The 27,580-nt window shown below is 50.8% G+C and overlaps 2 protein-coding genes across 21 annotated transcripts in view; both read right to left on the reverse strand.

Annotated features, from left to right (window-relative positions):
- Window positions 1–5,701: 5,701 nt before the first annotated feature.
- On the reverse strand, window positions 5,702–23,298 carry LOC149915953 (uncharacterized). Its single transcript, XM_090150575.1, has 10 exons — window positions 23,275–23,298; window positions 10,038–10,095; window positions 9,530–9,786; window positions 9,125–9,195; window positions 8,692–8,771; window positions 8,458–8,569; window positions 7,969–8,092; window positions 7,258–7,395; window positions 6,796–6,938; window positions 5,702–6,591 (listed from the first exon to the last, which is right to left on the reverse strand). Exons 1-10 carry the CDS (start codon window positions 23,296–23,298, stop codon window positions 6,462–6,464), a joined length of 1,137 nt encoding a protein of 378 aa, XP_090006701.1. The 3' UTR covers window positions 5,702–6,461.
- LOC149915954 (E3 SUMO-protein ligase RanBP2-like) overlaps window positions 14,413–27,580 on the reverse strand; it is a 31,350-nt gene continuing 18,182 nt past the window's right edge. For 4 of the 20 annotated variants that reach the window (XM_090150017.1, XM_090150018.1, XM_090150011.1 and 1 more), the window contains 2 exons: window positions 24,815–24,929; window positions 21,678–23,427 (listed from right to left, as the gene is read on the reverse strand). In XM_090150017.1, coding sequence (XP_090006143.1) covers window positions 23,385–23,427; window positions 24,815–24,929 — 158 coding nt within the window. In that variant the 3' untranslated portion in view covers window positions 21,678–23,384. The other 16 variants (XR_016470954.1, XM_090150012.1, XR_016470946.1 and 13 more) reach the window with 15 other exon arrangements.

The raw sequence follows: 27,580 nt of genomic DNA on the forward strand, positions 1-27,580 counted from the left end.
ATTTCCTAACGTCCAGCGTAAATCTCCCCTGGTGCAGCTTGAAGCCATTCCCTCTAGTTCTGTCACCAGTTACATGAGAGGAGAGGCCAACACCCAGCTCACTACAACCTCACTTCAGGTAGTTATAGAGAGCAATAAGGTCTGCCCTGGGCCTCCTCTTCTCCACACTAGCTGCTAATGGATCGCTCCATTATTGCAAAATTGCTGTAATTAAGAGCAGGTAAATGCTCCTGCACAAGACTGGGCACTGAGACCTTTGTGTCTGTCAGTGATTCTCCAGCACGTTCTGTGCACGTGGCTGCTTTGCTTTCTAGGGCCTGGGAACAGATGACAGCACTCTGATCAGAGTGATGGTGTCCGGCTCCGAAAAAGGATCTTTTTAGATCTGCTCTTCTTACCTGTATCCTCTCTTCTGTTCTGCCCTCTTTCTTCTCCCCTCTTGTTCATCACTCTTCTCCCCCTTACAAGCTCCTCTCTTCCCTTTTTCCTTTGTTCTGCTCAATCTTTTCTCTCCTCTCCTTCTCTCCTCTCCTCTCCTCTTTGTTGGCAAGAGGACTCCGAGCTCCCTTGCTGGTGCGGAGAGAGAGGCTCAGACTCCCTTGCTGGTGCAGAAGGAAGGATGAAGGACCTTTACTGAAGATGCTTACAACCTTTTATACCCGTGCAACAGCAACTTACATGTAGGAAGCAGGAGCCTCGTGTGTGTTTACGTCTGGCTCAAGTTACTGCTAAGTTTCTTTACTCATTAGCAAGATAATGACTTTCTTTATCCCACATCTCCCCCTTCGCTATTAAGAGAAAAAGAAGCACGGTTCAAAAACAATCCTAAAAGTAGCTAAACTAAAATTAATACACTGAACAAGGATGGGTTCTGTAGAGTACAAACAGCAGTCCATATTAACCAGTTCCAACGATTCCAATTCTTATGATTCCTTGGTGACACAGTTGACAAAGTGCGTCTTGTCGCTGTGAGTCCAAACCACTGATGAAAGTGCTGTGGTCACGTTACAGCAGATGATGAGACGGATGGCCAGACCCCCCAGATTCGCATGAGCACCCACTGGACACCCCAGGACTCCTCTGGGACATCCCCAGACCCTTCTGGATGACTCCAGGACCACTCAGACCCACATGAGAACTCCCTGGACCCTACCAGACCCTGCTGGGCCATTTCCAGATCAGCCCAGGGACTCCTCAGAGCTCTTGGGCCCATAGTGGGAACTTCCAGATCCTTCCATGGTGCCACAGGACCAACCCGGGGACTCCCTGGACATCCCAAGGTCCCTCTGGGATATCTCCAGACTCTTCTGGTTGAGTCCAGAAGAGCCCCCTGGAGCCCCCAAACCTCTCTAGGATGTCTCATGCAGATCCTTCTGCATGATTCCAAGGGGGGATAAGAGGGGATAAAGGAGGGTGTGGGTGGGGTGAGAAAGGGGTCAGTGGGACTTTTTTGGACTGGAAAGGGGGGTTGTGTGGAATCTAGGGGGGGAAGGTGTGAGTGAGTGGGACTGCTGTGGGGTGGAAAGGGGTTCTGGTGATGAAGGGAGGGATGGAAGGGAAAAACTGGGGAGTTGTGGGGAGCTTCTATAGGGTGTAAAAGAAATAATTAAAAAAAATAAAATATTAAAAAAAAAAATAGGAGGACCCTGGGAACTACAGGCCAGTGAATTCTCACCTCTGTGCCTGGGAAGATCATGGAACAGATCATCCTGGATGACATGCTTGATCACATGAGGAAAGGGCGTGTGATCCGTGACAGCCAGCACGGCTTCACCAGAGGAAGGTCATGCTTGACCAATCTGGTGGCCTTTTATGATGGAGTGACGGCATCGGTGGACAAGGGAAAGGCGACCGATGTCATTTACCTGGACTTGAGCAAGGCCTTTGACATGGTCCCCCACCACATCCTTCTCTCCAAACTGGAGGGATGTGGATTTGATGGGTGGACCACTCGATGGATAAGAAAGTGGTTGAAAGGCCGCAGACAGAAGGTGGTCATCAATGCCTCCATGTCCAGGTGAGGCTGGTAATGAGTGGCTTCCCCCAGGGGTCTGTCTTGGGACCGGTGCTCTTTAACATCTTTATCAATGACATCGATGACGGAATCGAGTGCACCCTCAGCAAGTTTGCTGACGACACCAAGCTGAGTGGTGCGGTCGACACGGTTGAAGGAAGGGATGCCATTCAGAGGGACCTCGAGAGGCTAGAAAGGTGGGCCCGGGTGAACCTGATGAGGTTCAACACGGCAAAGTGCAGAGTTTTGCACTTGGGCCGGAGGAATCCCAGGCATCCCTACAGACTGGAAGGAGCGGTCCTTGAGAGCAGCCCTGTGGAGAAGGACCTGGGGGTCTTGATGGATGAATTAACATGAGCCAGCAGTGTGCCCTTGTGGCTCGGAAGGCAAATGGTATCCTGGGCTCCATCAGAAGAGGGGTGGCCAGCAGGGACAGGGAGGTGATTGTTCTTGGTTGTTCCCCTCTTGTGAGGCCCCATCTGGAATACTGCGTCCAGGTCTGGAGCCCCCAGTACAAGAAAGACAGGAGAGGGTCCAGAGGAGGGCCACGAAGATGATCAGGGGACTGGAGCACCTCTCCTATGAAAACAGGCTGAGGGAGTTGGGCTTGTTCAACCTGGAGAAAAGAAGGCTGAGGAGTGACCTCATTGCAGCATTTCAGTACCTAAAAGGAGCCTACAAACAGGAGGGGAATCAACTCTTTGAAAGGGTTGATGACTGCAGGACGAGGGGAAATAGTTTGAAGTTGAGGGAGGGGAGATTTAGGTTGGACGTTGGGGAAATTCTTTACAGGTGCTGGAACAGCTGCCCAGAGAGGTTGTGGATGCCCTGTCCATCCCTGGAGGTGTTCAAGGCCAGATTGGATGGGGCCCTGGGCAGCCTGGCCTAGCATTAAACAGGGAGATTGGTGGCCCTGCATGTGGCAGGGGGGTTGGAGATTTGTGATCCTTGAAGTCCCTTCCAACCCTGGCCATTCTGTGATTCTGTGATTCTGTGATTCTGTAAAGGGGGTCTAGGGCAGAGAGTGGGGGTTGTGGGGGGATGACTGGGGGGAGGAGAATGAAGCTTCCATGAGTGGAAAGGGGGCCTGGGGGAAGGAGGGAGGGAAGAGCTGGTGGTTGTGGGGGGCTACTATGGGACATAAGGGGGGTCCTGTTAGGGAATATTGGGGGTCAAAATGGGGGAATGGACTCTAGAGGTCAGGAAGGAGGGCATGGGGGGTACAGGGGACTCTATGGATCAGAAAATGGGGTCAGGAAGGAGGGGGGCAAACTGAGGGGACTGGGGGATGGTAGGAGACTATGGTTCAGAATAGGGGAATTAGAGTGGGGGTATTTGGGGGGACAGGGAATTCTTGAGGTCAGGTAGAGGGGACTGGGGGGGGGGGTGAATCTGCGGGACAAAATGGGAAGACGTACGGGGGGGCGGGAAAGGGGACACAAGGGATCAGAGTGGGGGACCGAGGAAGGAACGGGATGGGAGGGGGCCAGGCATGGGACCCTGGGGGTCAGAATGGGGAACAGGGGCAGACACTGGTGGAGGAACAACTGGGGAGGGGTGGACGAGGACTCCATCGATGAGAATGGGGGAATTGGAGGTGGGGACAGGGGGGAGAGTGGAACCCCAGGGGTCAGACTGAGGGACTCCAGGGGTTGTAGGCGACCCGTGGTGGAGGTGGGGGGAAGGCAGTGAAATACCCTGGGTGGGGGACGGGGGGCACGGGGCCTGAAGCCTGAGTGGGGCTCGAAGGGCAGTGGGGGGTGAAGAAGACCGGGAGAGTGGGGGGACGGAGAGCCCTCAGGGATCTCCTGGGGAGGTGGGAGAGCGACTCGGGGGAGGGCAGAGCTCCAAGGATGGGATGCAACAGGCAGGCATCAAGATACTCCCCTCGATCCTCCTTCCAAGCGTCTCTCTATGCAATTATCTGGATATTTCCAACCATACAAACACCATAATCCTCAAAGGAAGAGGAGGGATTGATGTGGGGTGCTCTGTTCGGCAGCAGGGATTAGCACATCGGTTTAAGAACCAACGTGTGAGTTTAGCAAAAGGAACCCATGAGCGATAGTTCCGAAACTTTCCGTTTCGGCTTCAGGGGGAGAACAGCCTCGTTTCTCCTCCGGAACTTCGCACGGGGACACAAATGAACGCTTCTCCCTTCTGCCTCAATGACTGTGCCTCGCAAGAAGCCTCGATCGCCGAGGTTCGCTGCTTCGGAGCTGTTCCAGCCAGAACCGCAGCGACCGACCGCGAGGTACGGGGGTTTTCGCTCGGTCCCCTCACCCAGGATCCCCGAGACAACAGAGCGGCCGGGCAGCTCTGGCGAGAGCGGCTGACGCGGCGGGGACGTCGCCAGGGCAACGGCTCTGCATCCGCGCCCCCGCCGAGAAGAAGCCTCTGGGAGGGCAGCCTCGCGTCGCTGCCCACCACAGACGGAGAGGAGGAGTCGGGCTGTGAGGATCAGGCGGGCTGTTTCAGCGAGGAGAAACCGTAAGCCGCCCGTACGCGGGACTACACCGCAAGGAGGGTTGCGATCGCTGTCGGTGAGCGGTAAGTGCGGGGGCTCCCGTTAACGAGCCGGCAACGGGGCGAGGGCAGAGCCAGCAGTACCGGCAGCGGGGCGGGGCTGATCAGTCACACCCCATTAGGCTATCGAGTAGTGTTAGTGTGCCCCCAGATGGACCCCTGGGGGACAGCGCTGGTGACCGGCCTCCGCCGGGATGTGGAGCCACTGACAACAACCCTCTGGCTTCCACCATCCAGCCAATTCTCTATCCACTCGAGAGGCTGCTCCTCAAATCCATCTCTCTCCAATTAGAGATAAGGATATGGGGCGGGACCATGTCAAAGGCATCACACAAGCCCAGGTGCATGACATCAGTTGCCCCTCCTTGGACCACCAGTGCCGGCACTCCCAATGTAGAAGGCCACCAGATGGCTCAGGCACGATCTGCCCTTGGTGAAGCTGTGCTGGCTGTCTTGGATCGCGTCCTCATCTCGCATGTGTCTGAGCATCTCTTCCAGGAGCATCCACTCCAAGATCTCCTTGCGCTCAGAGCTCTGCCTGGCAACCATCTGCCTTCCTTTCCCCTGTTCTGGATTTCCCTTCCAGCTGTGTTCCCCGTGAAAAGGCAAATGGTTTCTCACTGTACAGCTGTTCCAGTCAAGCTTAATGTGGCCTTCAGACTGCCAGCTCAAATCTTTGTCTCAGTGCTGTCAGACAGAGAATGTAAATGTTCCCCTTGTGGACGGCAGTGTTGGTTTGAAACTCCCTGCCTACAGTTACAAGCAAATCCACCTTTGCAGAGCTCCTGGCAATACAGTTCCCAGCTGCAGGCAGGAGTGCTCACAAGCCCTCTGGGGAAAGGAGAGGCCTTTCAGAAGCCCTCATGTTCCCTGTGCCCCTGCCTGCTCCTCGTCCCCACAGAGCTCCCCTGCGGTTCTCCCACGGAATTTCTGTTGCTGGGAGGGAGCTATGGGGATACGAGGGGACACATCAATTCTTCTGCACAGGAAGTGTGCACGGCCAGCAGAGATGGCTGCCGTCCTGGGAATCCGCTCTTGGAGAGCATGGGCCTACCGGGCCTTGGGAGCAGCTCTTGTTGCCACCCAAACTCCTCTCTCAAAGCACGGCTCCATCACATTAGTTGATGGCAACAGACACGACACCAGCAGACCGACTGGAAATAAGGCCAATTTATTTTTATTGGGAGTACTGCGTCCAGGGCTGGGGCCCCAGTACAAGAAAGACGCAGAGCTTTGGATCGAATCCAGAGGAGGGCCACTAAGATGATCAGAGGGCTGGAGCACCTCTCCTATTGAGAAAGGTGGAGGGAACTGGGCTTGCTTAGTTTGGTGAGGAGAAGGCTCCGGGGAGACCTCATTGTGGCCAATTCTTGAAGGGAGGATATAAAGTGGAGGGGGAACGGCCGTTGACGAGGCTGGATAGTGACAGGACAAGGGGGAATGGTTTTAAACTGTGGAAGGGGGGGCAGAATTTGGTTAGATGTTAGCAGTTCTTCCCGCGGAGGGTGGTGACGTGCTGGAACAGCTTGCCGAGAGGTGGGGGATGCCCCATCCCTGGAGGCGTTCTAGGCCAGGCTGGATATGGCTCTGGGCAGCCCGGTCTGGTGGTCGGCGACCCCGCACATAGCAGGTGGGTTGAAACTAGACGACCTTCAATGCCCTTTTCAACCTAGGCCATTCAATGAGTCTTTGATTCTATGATCTTCCATTCACAGGTGGAAATCTGGACAGCTTCCCAGCCCCCTTGCCGAGAGCTCCACCGCGGTCACCACCGTTGGCTGCACCTTCCCCTCTGGAGCGACGCGAGCATTGAGCACTGCGGAGGTGAAAAGAACAGCGCACGGAGCGTTACGGGCTGAGCGCAGGCAAGTAGTGCAGGCTGGGCTCCAGCCCGGCTCTCAGGATCTGCTGCCTGTGGAGCTCACCAGGGGAGCTGCCGCTTCAGCTCCAGCTTCTGCCGGTTTCTTTCCGCTGTGCTGGCAAAAGCCTCTTGCTGATGGAGGCGCGGCTCCAACCTTTGGAGCACCTGAGCCACTCGTGGGGAAAGGAGGCTGCAGCAGGAGGAGAAAGTCATCCCTTGGGCTCTGCTGAGCCCCCCTGCCTCTCCCCTCACCCAGCCCAGCATCCCCGTGCTGCCGCGTGTCCCCACCCTTGCACCCCGCCAGAGTTTTTGGCCGGGCCGTGCCTGTCCCCGAGCTGCAGGGTCACAGCTGCCCAAGTGCCTCAGGCAGCCAGCAGAGCCCGCACACACTTACTCAGCATGCAGTGCCAGCTTGGTCGCTGTTCCCATTTTACTTCCCGGCAGAGGATCCACATCCTTCCTCCACCTCCTCTCCACTTGCTGTCCCCTGGGCTGGGCTGGAGGATGCGGAGCACGCATGCTCTGCCTGGCCATCAGCTGCCAAAGAGGAGACGCTGTCAGCAAAGTGGCTGGGAGCACGGGGCTGTTTCTCAGAAGCCCTCTGTCAAGGGCCCCGCAGCAGGCCCCGGCAAGCAGGAGACTTGGCCCTGCCAGCCCACGGCTGCCCGCCGCCCTTCCCTTCTCCCTGCAGGGCTCTCCCTGCGAGGTGCCAAGCTCTCCTCCCCAGGAGGAGCAGGCCAGCCCCTGCCATGCTGCACGGTGCCTGTCCCGCTCCCCACCCCCTCAGTCCTGCTGAGCTCGCAGCCTGGCTCAGAGGATGGCGGCTGTTGCCAGCAGGCTCGATCCCTGACAGTACCTGGGGTGGACGCTGGTCCGCCCCTACGCTCCAGCCTTCCCACGCCGCCCTTTCTGCCCGTGCTTGCTCTACTTGCTGCTGGTGCATGGGCCACGTGCGGTCTACTTCTTTCCACAATGCAGACACTTCCCGGAGCTCCTGCAGAGACACAGCAGCATACAGGATCAGCCTCAGCCCCTGGGACTTTCCTTCAGCTCCACGCTCCTGCTCCTCGCCTCTGGCAGCCGGTCAGCACTGTTTTGTCCCTGAAGGACCAGGGGCCCTAAAGGCAGGACGGGATCCGCAACTTGTAGCAAACGTGGCTCAGAGGTCGTATTCCACTCTCATGGCCCCTGCTCAAAATCAGAGTGCTGTGGCAGGTGGCAGGCCAGGAGGCGAGAAAAGATAGGGAAGGTGTGCAGCACCCTCCATCTACTGAAGAGGAGCTGAAGGAGCGGGTAGAAATGTGAAATGATGGCACCCCAAGGGCTGTGCTCCAGGTCACTGCACACACAGAGGCTTTTGCTTCCCTCCCTGTGGAAGCACTCAAGGCCAGGCTGGGTCAGGCTTAGAGCAACCTGGTCTAGAGACAGGTGTCCCTGCCTACAGCAGGGGATTGGAACTAGGTGGTCTGAGTGGCCCCTTCCAACCCAAACTTCTCTATGATTCTACCATTCTGTCATTTGTGCAGTCTCAAGCAGCACAGTCCCCGTAGCAAGGCAGGGCCGGTACCTGCAGCACCCTCTTAGACTCCTCTGTGGCAGGGAGTGCAGTGCTGGTCTGGGCAGGAGTAGATGCTTCCTTCTGTCCCGCTTTCTTCGTCCCGCGGGAGCTGCCTGCACATGGCGGGAGCGCGCTGCAAACAGACACAAGAGGAGTCTGCAGGAGCCCAGGGCACCTCGGTCTCCCCCCGTGCTCCCACAGCCGTAAAGATGGGCTCCGGTGCAGTGCGGAGAGACCCCTGAAGGGAGAAGAGCTTCTGCCATCAATGGGGATCAGCATTCAGCTCCCCCAGGGATCGGGGGCCAGGGTGGAACATGAAGCTGGCGTGTCTGCCTCGAGCAATTGTGCCGCGTGCTTGCCATCCCTGGAGAGAACGGCTCCCACTGGGACACGTGTGTCAGGAGCCTTTCTGGGTGCTGAGAGCTGGCAGCTCCAAAGGGGAGGCTACTCCTACACGAGCACACGCATCTCCTTCTTCTTTTCGCCCAAGGCTCTCACCTGGCAGAAGGCTCCTTCACCACGTCTTGCTGCCTTGAGCTTGGCTTGCGCTGCAGCAGCATGGAGGGGGGAAGTGTCTTCCGCCTCTGCAGCAGCCTGCCGGCAGAGCCCCCTGGAACCAAGACAGAAAGAAGTTCTTCAGAGCAGCCCCACGGACACAGCACGTGAACCTGGATCCGGTCACCCGGCACGGGACAGGGCCCACCTCCCTACAGCTGGGACCCGTTCCCTCACCTCTACTCATCTTCCGCTCTACTGCAGCTTTCTTTTCCGCGGCAACCTCTGCTCTGCTCTTTTCCACAGTGAGCTGAAACCTGGAAACAAAGAGTGACAACCCTTGAAGAAGGATGACTTCCTACCCCACACAGTTGGGTGGCAGTATTTATCTATGTGCTATGCAAAGCGTGGCATCCTTTTCCTTCCTGGCCATGCCAAACCAGCACACGTAGCCCAAATTCCTCTGCACGTGCAGTCCATTCTCTCTGATGAGAATCGGGACAGCTTGGGCACCAGTAACACAACCATGATTCCCAGGAGCCAGACTTTCCAGGATTTCTACCCGACTGGATGCCGAGCACGGAGACCCAGCAGGGCACGTCTCAGAGGAGGAGGTGGGAAATAAGCCTGTCTCCTGGCCAGCTAAGTGCTGCAGAGGAAATGCGCTCACCTCGGGAACACCCGGATCCCATGGGCGGTGGTCTCTGGCCCGAAGTCAGCAGAATCTTCTGTCCAAAATCTCTGCAAAGGGACACAGACCTGCTGGAGGCTTGCCAAGGCCATTTTTTCATGGCTCTTCTTGACAGGAAGCAAGCCTGGCTCCCATGCCAAGAGAAAGCTGCTCTCCACCAAAGCCTCTTCCGTGAACATCAGAGCTTTGTTCTGCTCTGAAGGAGCAGGATGGCCAAATAGAGAGGCTGTGCAAGAGCACTGCCAGGCTTTCTGCAGGGGCAGAGATCCAGGAAATCTCTTTGCCAGTGGAGAAAGCCGTGGGGACAAGCATTGGACTGGCCTGCCACATCCAGGCTGGCCAGCAGTGATCTGATGGCGCACCCTCAAAACCTCCTCAACTTACAGTGCGGAACAGAGAAAGGACGGTGGCATTGCTTTCCAGCGTTGTAATGCAGCTGCAGAAGAACCTCATGAGGAGGAAGTCGTCTTGGCACGTCATAACGCCAATGTTCTTAAAGACAAATGAGACGGGCTCCCTGTTCCTCAGGAGGTGACAGTATAAGAGCACGCTCTCTCGCACGCAGCGCAGCACCACGTTCAGCGGGACGCCGGAGGCTCGCGAGAGCTGCCGGTAGTTGAGCGACTCAATCTTGACATCGTCTGCAAGGAGAAGGCACAGCCTCACTGCCACAGCAAGCCACATTCCCATGCAACATGATCGTGACCAAATCCCATAGAAAAGGTCTTTTGGAGAAACAGCTCTTGAGCTGTGGTTCCTTCGGGACGAACTCACGCTGTACCCCGAGCTTTGCAGACAATTCTCTGCTGCTCCCGGCCATTTCCAGAGAGCAGGGATAACACACCCAGCCAGACGTGGGACAGGAAGGGGAAGGTGGCTGCTGCCTTCTCACCAGGGATGATGTCGTTGGGAGACTGGAGGTCCTGCAGCCACAGCACCCCGATGTCCAGCTGGTTGAGTCCAGAAGAGCCCCCTGGAGCCCCCAAACCTCTCTAGGATGTCTCATGCAGATCCTTCTGCATGATTCCAAGGGGGGATAAGAGGGGATAAAGGAGGGTGTGGGTGGGGTGAGAAAGGGGTCAGTGGGACTTTTTTGGTCTGGAAAGGGGGGTTGTGTGGAATCTAGGGGGGGAAGGTGTGAGTGAGTGGGACTGCTGTGGGGTGGAAAGAGGATCTGGTGATGGAGGGAGAGGTGGAATGGGGAAACTGGGGAGTTGTGGGGAGCTTCTATAGTAAAGGAAGTCTAGGGGCAGAGAGTGGGGGATGGGAGGGAAAGCAGAGGTTCTGACACAGTGCCTGTTCAACAGCTCCCCTTTGTGTCCCTTCCCAGGGAGAAACCACAATTTGGGCCTGAATGACACTGGGCACACAGCTTCCTTCTTAGCTTGACGTCAAGACACCTTGCTGACACAGATCTTCTGTAAGAGATGCAAGGTTAGTTTGGAAATCCATGAGCTTCTCTAAGGTCATGCGTTACATCAAAGATCTAAAGTTAATCACAGAATCATAGAATAGCCTGGGTTGAAAAGGACCACAATGACCATCTAGTTTCAACCCCCTGCCATGTGCAGGGACACCGTCCACCAGACCAGGCTGCCCTGAGCCATGTCCAGCCTGGCCTTGAATGCCCCAAAGGATGGGGCTTAGTTACGTTTTGATGAAAGTTCTTTCTAAAAGTGGAAGGAAGGTCCTTTGTTGAATCCCTCACTGCTCCCATTAGACTGCAAAGAGGCATTCTCTCTATCAGACATCAGGATAGATGTGATTAGTCAGAGGCCAAATGGGCAGAAGACCTTACAGCAGCTGTTTTGTGATGATGGAAGATGGAACAGGAGCTAAAGAGAAACCTTTTAGTAATAACCAAAGGCCAGAGATGCTGGGAGATGCAGAGGAGGCTTCCTGCCCCACCAGCTTTAAAAAGGGACACATACCGCTGTGAGGGTGACCACATAGGCATCTCCCCAAATGAACTTAGGGTTCCATGACCCAGATTTGTAAAATATTTAGATACTGAACAATTTAGGTGGGCTTTGTGAGGGATTATTTTTTATTAAGTGCCTAGCTTCTATTGTTTCAGTTTGGTTCTTGGAGATATTCACCTATCTGTCACAGGCACCTGTCTTTTGAAAACAGAGGCTGATGATAATTGCACAAAACCAGGAAGGGATTGTACCTGGAAAGATCTGTCCTGCAAAGGCATAAGTGCAAGTGTCTTAATTTTAAGGAGGAGAGATTGTTTGGTGGGCTTTTTGGACTGTCATCAATGATGAAATGCCCTAAGGCAAATCATTTCACGTGCGTCATGCCACGTTATTTTGTCCTTAGCTCTACAGCTCCCTCACCTAACACTGTAATACACATCTTAGCCTCACCTAGGCCAAATCCATTCTCAAAGCGGGAGGAAGCCTCTGGTATACAAAAGGAGCCATAAAGTAGCTCATAGTCATGTGGGTCATGTAGTCATATAGGGTAAGACCTACATTCCAGAAATGCGCTTTCCCCACACTTGGGGACTGGGCTGGACCTCGGCGGCTGCATTTCCCTCGTCCCCCACCAGGGGGCGCTGCTCCCCATCCAGCTCAGCACGCACCCTGCGCTCACTTCCAGGGGGCGTTCTCAGCAGCGTGCGCCCTTTGCACCGGGCAGCCCGGGCTGCGCTTTACTGACGTGCTGCTCGGCCGCGTTCACAGCGTGTGCTCCAGTCAGCCCGCAGGCTGTCGGCTTTTCAGCGTCTATTACACAGCCCAGTGCCGGAGCTGGTGTGCGCTAAAGGCACCTGCAGCTGCCGGGACAGCCTGAAGAAAAGCCTCGGGAGGGGTTTGCACGACCCCAGGTGAGCCGTCAGCCCGGCGCTAAGCGCACAGAAGGGAACGCTGGAAGGGCCGCTAGAGGCAGATGTTGCCTGCTGGGTCCCCGAAGGGAAACTGCGGGCTGCCGGGGAGAGAGAGGGGAGTGGAAATTCCCCCGTTGGAGGCTTCCCATTCAGACACTCCAAAGGAGGAGTTGAAAGCTGCCATCAATCCATGCGTGCAGAGCTGTGGAGCGGGATCATCTCGTGTCTGCCGTGGCCCAGAGGGAGAAACGCACTCCCGGCTGGGCTGTTACAGAGAGCCAACCGGGCAGCAGAGCACGCTGAGCTCCTCTGCTCACTTCCTCACTGTTCCAGCTGCAACCCCTTCCTGTGCCTCTCGGAGCCCAAGCCGGGCTGCAACACGCCTGGCAACCGCTGCTCCCCTCGTTGCAGCCCGTCTGGCCCAGCAAACCTGCCGTGCTGGGCAGGAGCTGGAGCCGGGACCGGGCTCCCGCCTGGGCTACAGCAGCGCCGGTTCCGCCCCGCCCGGTGCCGCTCCCCGCTGCCCTCCCGCCGCTGCTGGCAGGGGGCAGGAAGCGTGCGCTCCTCTGCACGAGGCACGAAGGGCTCCTACCTTGGGTGCGGAGCAGGCTGCTCCCACCTCTGGTGCAGGCAACCGGGCTCCTGGGAGTCGCTCCTGGGAGAGCAGGGGATGCCGAGTGCCCGCAGCCCGGAGCTGGCCGCAGGACGGCCTTGCTGCACCTCCTGCCGCCGCGGTGCTGCCCGGATGGCTTCCAGCCAGGCTCTGGCCGCTTCGGCACAGCCTCAGGTGCCGGGCAGCAATTCCCACAGCGAGCACGCCCCGAGCCGGCTGCCAGGCCGTGGGCAGTTTCACAGCTCGTTCTCGTGGCACATCTGCACCCGTGGGAGAGAGGGGAGGATGGGGGCTGTGTTTTGTCACGCTAATGAAGCGTCGCTCTCTGCTCCGTCCCTTTGCTTCCTTTGCTGGGGCCATTCGCACATCCTTGCGGTCGCACATCCCCACGTTGCTGTCCTGGCGCTCCTTTAACTCCTCTCACCCGTGAGCAGGTCCCAGAAGAGGCAATCTCCGGCTGCCCTGCTCTCGAGGGCAGCATCTCCCTGCAGCTGGCTCACTTCCTCACTGAGCGCTGCCCATGGCACTCATGGCACGTTTCTCCTCACTGAGCGAGTGACTTCTCTTGCTAACAACTTCCTATCCTGCTTTCTCAATTCGGTCTTCTCTGCAAGGCATGAGCATGGTTAAGCTCTCTGTGTACGAGGGCCAGCTCTGCTGTTCACTTATGTAGATCTACAGACTTTAAGGTCACCCAGGAGGAACCGCCCTCGGGGTAACCGGGGGTTTGTGTCCAGAGAAGACTGCTTCCTTTTCTATTGCATTTTCTGTGGGGCAAAAGTGGCTCCAAGTTTCACTTGGCAATGTTTAAACTCTACACATCTTTCTGCAGGGGATGTTCCTCTGAACTTTGCCGTGATCACAGCCGCATCTCTTTCCTTTGTGCTGATAACCCAGCTGCACACATGAGCAAAATTATTTCCTCCGCTCACATCAAAGTTTTCTAGAAAGCAATGGTTTTGTAACAAAAGGGCCAGTATCCCTATGGCAGAGGAGGTCAACACATCCTCTTCTGACTCTGCTCTTGAGAAGAAAAAAAAAAAAAGAAAAAGAAAAAGAAAAAGAAAAAGAAAAAGAAAAAGAAAAAGAAAAAGAAAAAGAAAAAGAAAAAGAAAAAGAAAAAGAAAAAGAAAACAAACAAGGAAGCTAACAAAGAAGCCCACCCTAGTCTAGTCTGGGACATGGTTCACCAGATTCTTCCAAGTGTTCTCACTTCTGTCTCACTCAAGGCTAAACAGAACTTCCATATGTGTGGAAGAACACAGATCATGGCCTGAACAGGATGACTTGTGGAAAATCAAACTCCATAACCACAGAGTGGTTATAAAGCAGGTATATTTTGAGTTACAGCACTGCACACACACGCTGGGTACTGAGGGAGTAGCCTCTCCTAACATGCACACCATAAAAGGACAGTTTAAGGATATTTATAGAGACCAGTTACACATATGCAAGAATAGGAGAGGATATTACGATTGATTCTAAGAAAGGAGGTGTAGATTATTCTGATATTACCCTTAGTATAGGAGGAGATATTCACTGGTTCCAAGAAGTTATAATATTCTCCACCCCAACTGCTGAGTTACTGTGGCTTGCAGCTCTTATTCCTTGCTGTAGTGGCACAGCAAGGAACCAGTAAGTGAGCACGAGTGCCTGGAGCGGTGCGAGAGATGCGTTCCTTGGCTCACCTCCCCCTTCTCCAGGCTGCTGCTAGGAAGGGTGAGTCAACCCCCCCTCTGACATCCCCCCCAAAGCGTCTGCGTCACTTTTTCTGCTCTACACCTCCTTACCTAGTACATAATTCCGAAACAATTCTAAAGAAATAGTCCCACATCAATTCCCCCCTTTTCTACAATCTAGCAATTGTCACGTCGCTAGATGACACCATTCTCACCTCAGGATTTATGAAGAACGCCCCGCTTTCCATCTTTTAGTGTATTTTATGCTGTTTCCATTAAACATACTCAAGAAACAATGCAACAACACATACAAATATTCCAAGAAAGAGTAAGACTACACAAGCCTTGAAGAGTTGCTTTAGCCAGGCAAAGCTCGGTAACCAACTGGTTAATCTGCTCCACAGTTTAAATCCAAATGAGGTGTTATCCAAAATAACTTGGTGGATCACCTGAATTTATTCCCATAGTTTAGTGTGCACATCTGTTTCTTTTCTTTGAGTTTCGTCAGTTTTGATTGATTATAGCGTACACCCCTCCTTCTTTGGCCGTCAGGAGATCAAGAGCCATTCCTTTCTGCAATACTACTTGACTAAGAGAGGATACCTCTGTCTGCAATCCAAGAATAGCATCCATAGTTGAGTTCTTGAATTCCCACATGTAGCTGCTATACTGATAATTGCCTTTTCTGATTCACTTACTCCTAGTCTAGGAATAAACCATCCAATAAAACTACGGAACCCAGAGGGCCTGTCTATATGGGGGTTATTACCTGCTTCACCCTTTTCCAAGAGGTTCTCAGTATCCCTGGAGGAGGCGCTGTTCCATTGAAGCACTAAGTATCCTCCTCATAATGTCCTTTCTAGTTCTCAGGAAGGGTCTCACATTGAGGCCTGTCTATAGTTGTATACTGAATTTAGGTCCTTTTTCCTATTGTCGTGATTTTATTTGCACACCTACGCCTACTTCCTGCGCCACCCATAGTGTCCAATTGGTGGAGGGAATCCCACACTGAGGGATTTCCATTCCTCCATCTCTTGGTAAGGCTGTACATATCCAACAATCAGTGAGCTTTAGGCTAACCACTAGTGATATTTGAATAGGTGATTTCACGCCAGGCTAAAGCAAGTGCAATCTATAAACACATTTTAAACTTATTGTCTCTTAATCCTTAGCTCCAATGGTCCAGTCTTCTTAATATTCCACTGGGGTTGAGATGTCTTCTTAACTCATGTGTAGCTCCACAAGCTTGCTCTTTCACCTTGATCGCTGTATATGATATGATATGATGATATGATATGATGATATGATATGATATGATATGATATGATATGATATGTTCTGGAACCCCAAATCCTGGAATTATCTCTTGTAACAGTACTTTAGTTACTCCCTGCACCCTGTTGGTCCTGCAAGGGAAAAGCCTCTGGCCAACCTGAAGAGGTGTCTGTTAATACCAGCATATACCTATACCCCCCTTTTCTTGGGAGTTCAGGGAAATCAATTCACCATTGTTGCCCAGGATAAATTCCCTTCCCTGTTTGTCCCAGGGCACCCTGGGGCCTGTTCTAGGATTACTCTGTAAACAGATCTCACATTGCTGTGTTACCTGCTTAGTGGTGGTGTATAAATTCCAAGCCACAACCCGTTGGCTCAAGTATTTATACAGGGTCTCAGTTCCCCAGTGAGTTTTCCCGTGCTCAGCCATGATTATGGCCCATAATAGGGAGGTGGGAACTATTATCTTGTTTTGAAGCCTGGAACCTCTGTGTCCTCTGTTTCTGAATACTCTCCAAGCCCCTCGATTAGTTTATCCAGGTCCTGTATTTTGCTTCCTTTACTCTGTGTATCGCCGGGAGAAAAGAAGGACATTCTTGCTCTGATTAGCAAAAGACCTTGGGAGATGTAAACAAGTTCAGCAGAATGAAGGGAGAAAGCCGAAAGATTGTAACTATCTGTGCCAGACCGAGCCTCTCGACGTGATCACGAGGCGTCCAGGAGTGAGCAGATGCTATCAAGGTCAAGCTGACCAGTGGCAAACCTGAGGTGGCTGACAGAGGTGAGTGGCCTGTGTGCCACGGGATGGCACAAGAGGGACGAGCCCAGCTCTAGTGCCATCTCCTTCAGGGCAGGATGGAAGATCCAGCACTGCCGCATGCAGCAGGAGGGTCACAATTCATAAGACACTTGACCAAGAGCATATTGTTCAAGTTCACTGTACACAATAAAAGTTTTTGTTCTGCACGAACAACAGAGTCTGTGTCTAATTGCCACAGGTAAACCTTAGTCTGCTTTGCCCTCCTCAACCTGAATGAGGACCTCTGGATAGGATTTAAAAAGGGCATAGAGAGTTTTTACCAGTATTCCATAGTTGTATATCCATATGCAACACCACCTTGTCATCCCTAGGAAAGTCCGGAGCGCCTTTGCTGCTTGAGGTTCCACAGTCTGGCAAATCGCTTCCTTCCTTGTTGTTCTCTAGGGTTTAGAATCCAGCAGCAATTTCGTAACCCAAGGTTACTTGTGGCCACGCCATCTGGGCTTTCTGTGGAGAAACTCAATAGCCATCAAGTCCGAGAAAGTTTAGTAGACTAATTGTCCTTGCTATGCATACCTCCTTTGTTGTGGTAGCTATCAGAAGGTCATCCATGTGCTGTGACAGGGTTCCTTGTCCTGGGGCCGTACCCATTGCTCCAGTCTTTGGCAAGTTGGTTCCTGAAAAGAGTGGGACTTTGTTTGTTTGTTTGTTTGTTTTAACCTCTGGAAAAGTGCTGTGCATGTAAGTTGTGTTGTTCTTCCTGAATCAGGATTCTCCCACTCAAAGGTAAACATGAGCTGATTCTCTGGACTCAATGGTGGACAAAAAATGGCATCTTCTAGGTCCAGAACAGCAAACCATGCCAATTCACCTGATAATTTTGGAAGCAGCGTGTATGGGTATGCTACCAATGGGTATAAATCCTACACTATTCTATTGATGGCCCTTAAGTCTTGTGCTCACACTCCAGTAACAACCCGAATTTCTGAAAACTGTCAATTATTGGCTGGATTCCTTTCCCATCTCCGAATCTGAGGGGGTACAGTTTAATCCAAACCGGCCGAGCTCCCTGCTTTATTCCGATTGCTGTTGGTGCTGCATTCTTAGCTCTTCCTGGGGTCTCTACTACCCACACCCCAGGATAGACTTGATCACTTCCTTTGTCTGGGATCCTGGTCCCAGCAGGGGTAGCGATTAATGCTAAACTAAGCACCTCCATTAACTGTTCTTCTTGTACCTTACATTCCAATTTTCCTTTCAACTTGATTTCAAGATTCCAGTTGTTCTAATAAATCTCGCCCTAGTAAAGGCTTTGGTGAATTTGGCACCTACAAACATTTGTGTATCCCTACCTGTTTACCTACACTAAGTTAAGGGTTAAGAAAGTAAACTTCCTCACTTTTGCCAGTGTCTTCCCTTACGGTTACAAATTCACCACTCACTGGAGTATTTAACACCCAATTAGATGCTCCAGTTACTACAAATTCCACACTTTGCTGCAATTCCTTCCTCAGCTTAATCTTCTCTACCCTTGACTGTTACTGCATCTGTTACCAAATCCAGCACCTCTTTTTGCACTAACTGCGTTCCCGTTCAACGGGGGCAGAACCCTCTTGGGCCCTTCCAGCTCTCCCCCTTCAGCTCTTCCTGAGGAGATCTCTGGGTCCTAGAGCCCTGCTCTCAGCTCCTCCCTTCCTAAGGCTTCCCGTGCTAACACTGGGATATCAAGTTTCCCAGGTCTCTGCAGATGAAGGCTATTTGTTCCCAGCATCTCATCTCCTGCCTTCGCAAAAACAATATTAACTGCTAAATGGTCATCGCTTTCCAACCACCACTGATTACAATTTTTAATTAAAGTTTTCTTGCTCACGGGGCCCCCAGGCTCCCCAGCAATATCTCAGGTGGAATTTGCCTGGGAACTTCCTTTCCCCGTGTTCCTCCATACTAAATTTCATTGATTCTTTATTGTTCCCCAAAGTCCACACCTTATAGCTAGTAAGTTACTGTGACCAAATACATACTCCTCTTTAAACCCCAGTCCACAACGCCAACCAAAATGCCAGTTTCCTCTATTCCACTGTAATTCCTGGGCAGTACTACAGGTCAAGGCTCTGATAACAAATACAGGGTTAAACAAATATCCAACTAAACTCGATTCCCACGTTCACACCACTCACACCTTGGATCCAAAGGTTAGCATTCACACTAGATAGCAGCCGCTTATAAAGTCTCGTTGCTGGGTAATGGAGTCTGCCTACTTCCCCAGGGCACAGGAACACCAAATTCCCTGGGCACGAGCTATAACCAATGTCTCCAGCAACAAGAGCACTTGTATTGTAAATGGAATTCCACAAGCAATAATTTTATAAAAGAAACACTTAACAATCACAAAGATAACAACAATGAAAAACCAGTTTGGACATTTACTCGTTACATGATCCTACCAGGCCCCTTCCTGGCAGCTAACTGCAAATGCCCCCCAGCGCATTTTTGTTGTGATGATTTCTCCAAAGTATTACAAAGCTTACATTCCCGAGCGCATTATAGCCTCAATCTCAGGGTGCCTTGCAAGATTTCACCTCAGAGATACCTCCCCAAGTGGGACCCTGCTCTCAAGGGTTGTGCTCCCACACCGATCTGCATCACACAGCCTATAGCTGTGGATCCACCCTCTGGGGGAGCACCCTCGCTCCTTCACCCAAATGGAGGACATCTCCTTAAGACATACGGGTCCCTGTACCTGTAATGTACCTGGTCCATACCAGGGCTCTTTCTCTGCCCCACAGTGGATGATGTGTGGGCCTCGAGAGTTATACCATAGCCAGCCCTCATACAACAGAGAGCTTAACCATGCTCATGCCTTGCAGAGAAGACCGAATTGAGAAAGCAGGATAGGAAGTTGTTAGCAAGAGAAGTCACTCGCTCAGTGAGGAGAAACGTGCCATGAGTGCCATGGGCAGCGCTCAGTGAGGAAGTGAGCCAGCTGCAGGGAGATGCTGCCCTCGAGAGCAGGGCAGCCGGAGATTGCCTCTTCTGGGACCTGCTCACGGGTGAGAGGAGTTAAAGGAGCGCCAGGACAGCAACGTGGGGATGTGCGACCGCAAGGATGTGCGAATGGCCCCAGCAAAGGAAGCAAAGGGACGGAGCAGAGAGCGACGCTTCATTAGCGTGACAAAACACAGCCCCCATCCTCCCCTCTCTCCCACGGGTGCAGATGTGCCACGAGAACGAGCTGTGAAACTGCCCACGGCCTGGCAGCCGGCTCGGGGCGTGCTCGCTGTGGGAATTGCTGCCCGGCACCTGAGGCTGTGCCGAAGCGGCCAGAGCCTGGCTGGAAGCCATCCGGGCAGCACCGCGGCGGCAGGAGGTGCAGCAAGGCCGTCCTGCGGCCAGCTCCGGGCTGCGGGCACTCGGCATCCCCTGCTCTCCCAGGAGCGACTCCCAGGAGCCCGGTTGCCTGCACCAGAGGTGGGAGCAGCCTGCTCCGCACCCAAGGTAGGAGCCCTTCGTGCCTCGTGCAGAGGAGCGCACGCTTCCTGCCCCCTGCCAGCAGCGGCGGGAGGGCAGCGGGGAGCGGCACCGGGCGGGGCGGAACCGGCGCTGCTGTAGCCCAGGCGGGAGCCCGGTCCCGGCTCCAGCTCCTGCCCAGCACGGCAGGTTTGCTGGGCCAGACGGGCTGCAACGAGGGGAGCAGCGGTTGCCAGGCGTGTTGCAGCCCGGCTTGGGCTCCGAGAGGCACAGGAAGGGGTTGCAGCTGGAACAGTGAGGAAGTGAGCAGAGGAGCTCAGCGTGCTCTGCTGCCCGGTTGGCTCTCTGTAACAGCCCAGCCGGGAGTGCGTTTCTCCCTCTGGGCCACGGCAGACACGAGATGATCCCGCTCCACAGCTCTGCACGCATGGATTGATGGCAGCTTTCAACTCCTCCTTTGGAGTGTCTGAATGGGAAGCCTCCAACGGGGGAATTTCCACTCCCCTCTCTCTCCCCGGCAGCCCGCAGTTTCCCTTCGGGGACCCAGCAGGCAACATCTGCCTCTAGCGGCCCTTCCAGCGTTCCCTTCTGTGCGCTTAGCGCCGGGCTGACGGCTCACCTGGGGTCGTGCAAACCCCTCCCGAGGCTTTTCTTCAGGCTGTCCCGGCAGCTGCAGGTGCCTTTAGCGCACACCAGCTCCGGCACTGGGCTGTGTAATAGACGCTGAAAAGCCGACAGCCTGCGGGCTGACTGGAGCACACGCTGTGAACGCGGCCGAGCAGCACGTCAGTAAAGCGCAGCCCGGGCTGCCCGGTGCAAAGGGCGCACGCTGCTGAGAACGCCCCCTGGAAGTGAGCGCAGGGTGCGTGCTGAGCTGGATGGGGAGCAGCGCCCCCTGGTGGGGGACGAGGGAAATGCAGCCGCCGAGGTCCAGCCCAGTCCCCAAGTGTGGGGAAAGCGCATTTCTGGAACGTAGGTCTTACCCTATATGACTACATGACCCACATGACTATGAGCTACTTTATGGCTCCTTTTGTATACCAGAGGCTTCCTCCCGCTTTGAGAATGGATTTGGCCTAGGTGAGGCTAAGATGTGTATTACAGTGTTAGGTGAGGGAGCTGTAGAGCTAAGGACAAAATAACGTGGCATGACGCACGTGAAATGATTTGCCTTAGGGCATTTCATCATTGATGACAGTCCAAAAAGCCCACCAAACAATCTCTCCTCCTTAAAATTAAGACACTTGCACTTATGCCGTTGCAGGACAGATCTTTCCAGGTACAATCCCTTCCTGGTTTTGTGCAATTATCATCAGTCTCTGTTTTCAAAAGACAGGTGCCTGTGACAGATAGGTGAATATCTCCAGGAACCAAACTGAAACAATAGAAGCTAGGCACTTAATAAAAAATAATCCCTCACAAAGCCCACCTAAATTGTTCAGTATCTAAATATTTTACAAATCTGGGTCATGGAACCCTAAGTTCATTTGGGGAGATGCCTATGTGGTCACCCTCACAGCGGTATGTGTCCCTTTTTAAAGCCGGTGGGGCAGGAAGCCTCCTCTGCATCTCCCAGCATCTCTGGCCTTTGGTTATTACTAAAAGGTTTCTCTTTAGCTCCTGTTCCATCTTCCATCATCACAAAACAGCTGCTGTAAGGTCTTCTGCCCATTTGGCCTCTGACTAATCACATCTATCCTGATGTCTGATAGAGAGAATGCCTCTTTGCAGTCTAATGGGAGCAGTGAGGGATTCAACAAAGGACCTTCCTTCCACTTTTAGAAAGAACTTTCATCAAAACGTAACTAAGCTAAGAAAACAGCTAGAGAACTGCTTACCATCTCCTTCAATCACATGACTGCAGGGGAAACAAAACAGCTGAAGAGGAAGGAGAAACAACAAAGTTTTCAAGCAATGATTTTATTGACGGTAATTTCTCAAATGTATCTCAATAGCTTTCCTGTTTTATTTAAACTGAAATAAAAGGAGAAGGATGGCAAGCCTGATTTGGGTTTCCAATTGAATCTTGCGTCATCTAATTACAAATGTCTTCATAATATTAAAAATGAAAATATTTCTCTACATCTGCTCCACCCTCTACAAATATGGTTTTGTTTTGCTGCTTCCCTAATCCTGAACATCTGAGCATTGGAAATCCAGCAATGAAGAGTCACATACGCATTTTTAGTAAACATCCAGCTGAACATCTGTACATCCACTCAACACACAACTCTTCCCTGGTGTATGTTCTTGCTCTATCCTGACTGCAATACTATTGCTAATCATGTCATGGCATTTATTGTCTGCAGGGATGCAAGCATACTTCAATCACCTGCCCTTCATCGCTGACAAATTTAGGATCCACCTGCAAATTTGCAGAACTCCCAAATGTAATCCTCCTTTATTTATCCAAGCAGAGATGTGTACACAACACCTTGCACCTGGCTTCCAAAGAATAAAGGTCTATCCATTACTGTGCTGGACTGCACAGTCAAGGGAGTCTGGAGGGAAACGGTACAACTACATATACCTCTTCTTTAAATGCTAGGTGCTGTCCTCTGACAAATTTAGTCTTTGTTAGTCTTCAGCAACCGGATGAAAGAGCTGCTTGATGCAGCTGATCTTAACACACAGTCATCTTAGAATTGCAGCTGTAAGGAAGACCACGCCATTCAAAAGCTTTGTGTTAAACCACTACTCCTGAGTGGCAAGTCGTCTTTATGTTCTTGGGGAAAACTGGGTGTCATTAGCTGCTCTCATTTAAACATCTGTAAAAGCTTGAAACAGCTCAACATAAGCAACACTAAGCTTGAAGAGCAACTAGATTCTGATTAGCCCAGCTATCCTGAAAATAAGAATTACAACTATTGTTTTGTACTTTTAGATCACTAAAATAACATTCCTTTTACTGTCTTTAACATTTCAACCCAAAAGTTACAAAAAAAATGCACTGAAGTGATTCTGATACGTTATTAATGACAAAGATTACATTTTCAGCACCACTGCATCTTGTGAAGAAAGTACATGCTACAGGATATTTTCACAACAAAAGGACTAGACTGCTTATCTTTATAACTTAAATGGAAGATAAAGAAGTAAATCTTGTACAGAGACTTGAAATATGAACTGTCACCTAAACTGCTTTAGAGATACTTACGTGGCAAGTAACTGGAAGCCATAGAAACGTTATAATGCCCACTAGCACTATGTTTGTCACAGAACTTTACTGCCTTTCCATATATCCTGCTTCTCACTTGGTGACATTTTCTTCTGCAAGGACCTCGCAATGCTTCCTGGGACATCTCCTGATTTTAGCTCCGCAGGCAGAGGTCTTTTCTCAGTGGAAGATCAGGCACATCAAGGTTGAAAATGGGATTAGGAGATGCATTTGCTGATCACTGCTGCACACTTTTCTAACCCTTTCATGGAAGCTGATCAGCGATATTCCAGGTAAGTACATTAACCTTTACACTTGTGAAAGACGTGTCAGCTGATGCTTACCTCCACGTGCCACTGTTTGTCCATAGCGTTCACCACACGTCCTTCAACTGGTCTTCTATGTGCTCCACAGATGGGGACGCCCATTTTGTCACGGCAGGTAAACCATGTAATTATTCTCTCTTTGGTTTGTGAGCATCAGCAGTGAGTTCCTTCCTGTTCAAAAATTCATTAATTGAGAGCATGAATAGAACAATTTCAACTCGAGAGCTTCCGTAGAGATCATTTAATTTTTAGCACTTGTTTCAGTAACAGGATTTATACTATAATAATGTCTTTAGCAGCATCAAATACGACAGTTCAATATGATTATTTTTTTAAACAAGCTTGATTGATTCTGAGAAAAGCCTGCTAAGTAGGATGCATCAAATCTCTATGAAAATAGCTACGGAGCTTGTCTCAAACAGGTTAGAAAGCTGTAGTCATGCCTGGCTTATATTCTGGCTCTCTTAGCACAGGTTTCTTTTAGATTTACTTAAATGTAATTGAAGGAAAGAAAAATGCACTCCTCTGCATTTTCCCCGTGATATCAAACATCAGAGAAAGAAAAATATAAGCTGACAATACCGCTGACACAACACTACAGGTTGTTCTTCAAATCAGCCTCTGCCATGATAATGAAATGATAGCTTCCTTTGTACTAAAAAGCAAACAACTAGTAACGTGTGTTATATCCTACAATGCCCCCTCATCCATGCATCACTGGGGGATGTAAAAACATGCAGCTATGTATTCTGCAGCTGCAGAAGCTGATGAAACGAGATGAAGGAAATCTGAAAAGAAAAACACACTTTGTGCAACTCAACTAAAAGCAAAGAACACAGGCAAGATAATGACTGAAGCAGCCGAAGACAACCAATTTTCTGCCCTTTGTATTAGAAAAATAATATCAATCATTTTGCTGCTATAAGCAAGTTTGCACCCAGATTTCCTATTTCCTATGGTACCACCCTGTGCTGCAAATTGCCCCACTCCCATGCTTTACCCTCAGACTCTTCAGAAATTTACATTGGAAGCTGGATGGCAAAACGGGCCCTAAGTCTCTACATAACCACGTGTATTGCATTAAAAGCATGAAATCAATGGCTACACAGTTTACTTAAAAAAAAAAAAAACAAAAAAAAAACCATGAAGGATCCCACTGAAATGAGCGCATTTATTAGTGAAAAAGGTGATTAACTGGACTCAAATTGGGGAACCCATGTTGGGAAAATAAAAATCTATTTAAAAATGACAAAACTTCTGCATCTGATTTGTTTTTAAGTGTCTACCACAGTGTATCCTACTGATCTTGAAACATCACCAGGTACAAAACACACTTGACAGGAAATCTGGTGTTGAAGTAGACAAGTAGTTAATATTTTATGCACACATTTTAAGATATCCACTCTCAGTTTTGTGATGCATTCTTAGACCTTTTTCTCATAAAAGACACTTTGGTTACTCCATCTCAGCAGGAAAGCCTTAGGAACCATAACCATCCCTCCCAACTTTCATTCCATTTTCATCATTACCAGTGATAGAAGGAAGGGTGAAGACCCACCTGCCGTTATTCTTGACGAATCCAACTCCTGCCAATACTTGTTGGCAGATATCACAGCAGAAGCACTTCCAGTGGTTGTTCACAGCTTTAGTAACGCAACCAATAACGAACTCACCTGTAGGAAACATAGTAACAGGATGTAAAATGCCATGCTACACAAAGTTAAAAGAAGCCTGCAACTGAATCGCTAGAATTACATCACCGTTTTTGCCTTGCTCCTCTTCTAGAAAAGGACACTTTTCAACTGTTGTTCACACAGTCTTGGCTTCTACTCCACTAGGCCTAGAATCAAGGCTTGAAAGAGCTCCATACTCAAAGCACAACAGAACTGAGTTTGGATGGCCCTGACCCTCCTGCGAGAAAACTCCTGCAGTCAAAGTACAGTAGAATACAAAGACACACAGAGATACAGCAGGAGAATGCACTTGCTAAACAGCAAATCCAACACGCACACCAATTTCTGATCTACCACAGAGTCCTGTGCTGGGAGGCACTGAGGAAGTGAGAAAACTACCATTTCATATTCTCTGCTGCACAGCCATGCCAAACACTCACGCTGTTCTCTGCACGCACGCTGCAGCCAAGGCCCTGAGCAGCGCAAACGCTGCCTGCAATACGTCGGGAGCTCCGCCTCCTGCTGCTGCCAAAGGCTGACACCCGGCTCTGAAGAGCCTACAGATCCAACAGCTGCCAAAGAGAAGTGATCAGGCAGATAACAGGTATGAAGAAAACGAAGTCTAACATGCAAGTCTGTGGCATTCCCATGAAGTCATAGCTTTCCAAGAATAAAATGCGATGGTCTCTAGAAGTGTCGGGAAAGCTTGAGGCATCGCTGCTGACTGCAGCCCTGCTGATTTCGGCTACTCTCACCACATTCAAGAACTGGAAAAGCCCACTTTCAGGCAGGATTCATGGAGTGCTGCAGCCCAGATGGGTTTTTTCTCTCAATGAAAAGCCTTCACATTAAGCTTACCTGACATCGAAGTCACTAACTATTCTGTGAAATGTGGTATTCTTGAACCCACAAGCCTTTCTCCCCTGTGCACAGGGCCCTGAAATTTTCAGCTGTTCGAGGGACAATATTTGAAAGCAGCTCCGTGGTTGTGTGTCCTACAGGTTCATCACTGGCAGAAACAAAACACACAACAACAGGGTTGGTGTCCTTTGACAGCTCTGCTGCCAGAGAGAGGTGGCCCTTCTGCAGCTCTGACAAGCTTTGCTGGCATTCTTCAAATCTCCTCTCAAAAGAATTAGCCAGTTCTTGAACTTTAGCTCTGACCCCAAATTGCTCTACTTTCACTTCACCATCTGAAAACAAATCCGAGATTTCCTTAGCTCTAGTCACTGCAGCCAGAGATCAGCAGCTTTTGTTCTGTATAATCTCCAGGGTAAAACAAAGCCAAACAAACTACAGAAGATACTGAAAAGAACTGTAGAAACCACTCAACCGACTAACCAGCATCACCTGTAGCTGTCCAAATTAAAACACTGTTTGATGTTTCAGAGGGCACTAAGTTCATTTCTTTAGCGATGACATGCTTTGCACACACCTCAAGAACTTGGTCCCTTCTCATAAGGATCCTGTAACACTTCTTCTGTGTATGGAAGAGGACCCTGAGCTCTCCAACACCGCGCTCCTTCCACTGAGCAGCATCTCTGGCCCAATTGTAAAATTTCGCCCTCTCTTTGAAGGGAATTCCTTCATCTTCTTCTCCAGACTACCTCCACCTAAAACACAGCACAGTAATGCGTGATTTCCCCAGAAGTTGTTGTCACCAACAACACTGTTACAATTCTGACATCATAATCCAAAATTATTCAATGTTTTCCTTTCTTCAGTGGTTTTGTACCCACAGCTCTATACTCATCATGCACTGAAGTGACCGAACAGCCCTGCCTTCTCAAAATGAGAGAGCCCAACAGATTTCAGCCTTTGAAATTCATTTTTAAGCTATCAAGTGTGCCGGCATATTTCCCAGTGAAATTTCAGGTCTGCTGAATGATGTGCTGAGTGATAACCCAGCACTGTTAGCATTCCAGGTGTTCCCCTTATGAAGGCTGCTAAGTAACTTAATACTGGCATTTGATCAGAATAAGAATCAACTGAAAATAATAAATGGAGGCCTCACAGCTGCGTATCCTCCTCACTTTATATGTGCACATTACTGCCTTTTAACATCCTTCAATTAACACATCTTCCACAGTTAAAGAAAAGCTTGAAAGAACTGGAGAAACATGTGACAGACAAGCATTTCTGAAGGAGAAAAAGAGCAGGCAAGGCAAGAAAGAAAACAGACGTCGTAATATGATTAACGGATGAGGAAGATATTGCAGAAAGAGGAAGACAACATTTTGCAGACTTCATCAGATTAACTGTTCCAATTAAAGGACACTACATACTGTTTATTTGTGCTCTATCAGTCTTGCTTAGTCATTATACTAACCTGCAATTAAGTTCTATTCTTTACAGGAAGCCAAACTAGAAGACTACAGTCATTGCAAGCTTCTCCTCTTATTAGGCATACTAAGGTTAAACACGAAATCCAGACATGAACAACTGAGTTAAGCCTTACAAAGCTACATCAGGCTTCTTCAAGCAAGTTGTTCTACTTCCTAAAAAGCTGTATCACCACCTCCTGGTAAATTCTCTGACACGCGAGCAGTTTCTGTGGATTCTGCTTCTCCGCTGCTGGCAGCTGACTGCACAAATACTGTTGCTTCACTGGTTGATGGAGTATGTAATTCTTCCTTACTTGTAGAGACTGA

The sequence above is a fragment of the Phasianus colchicus genome, chromosome 14, assembly GCF_987193195.1.
Source record: "Phasianus colchicus chromosome 14, bPhaCol1.hap1.1, whole genome shotgun sequence".
NCBI classification, from domain to species: Eukaryota; Metazoa; Chordata; class Aves; order Galliformes; family Phasianidae; genus Phasianus; species Phasianus colchicus.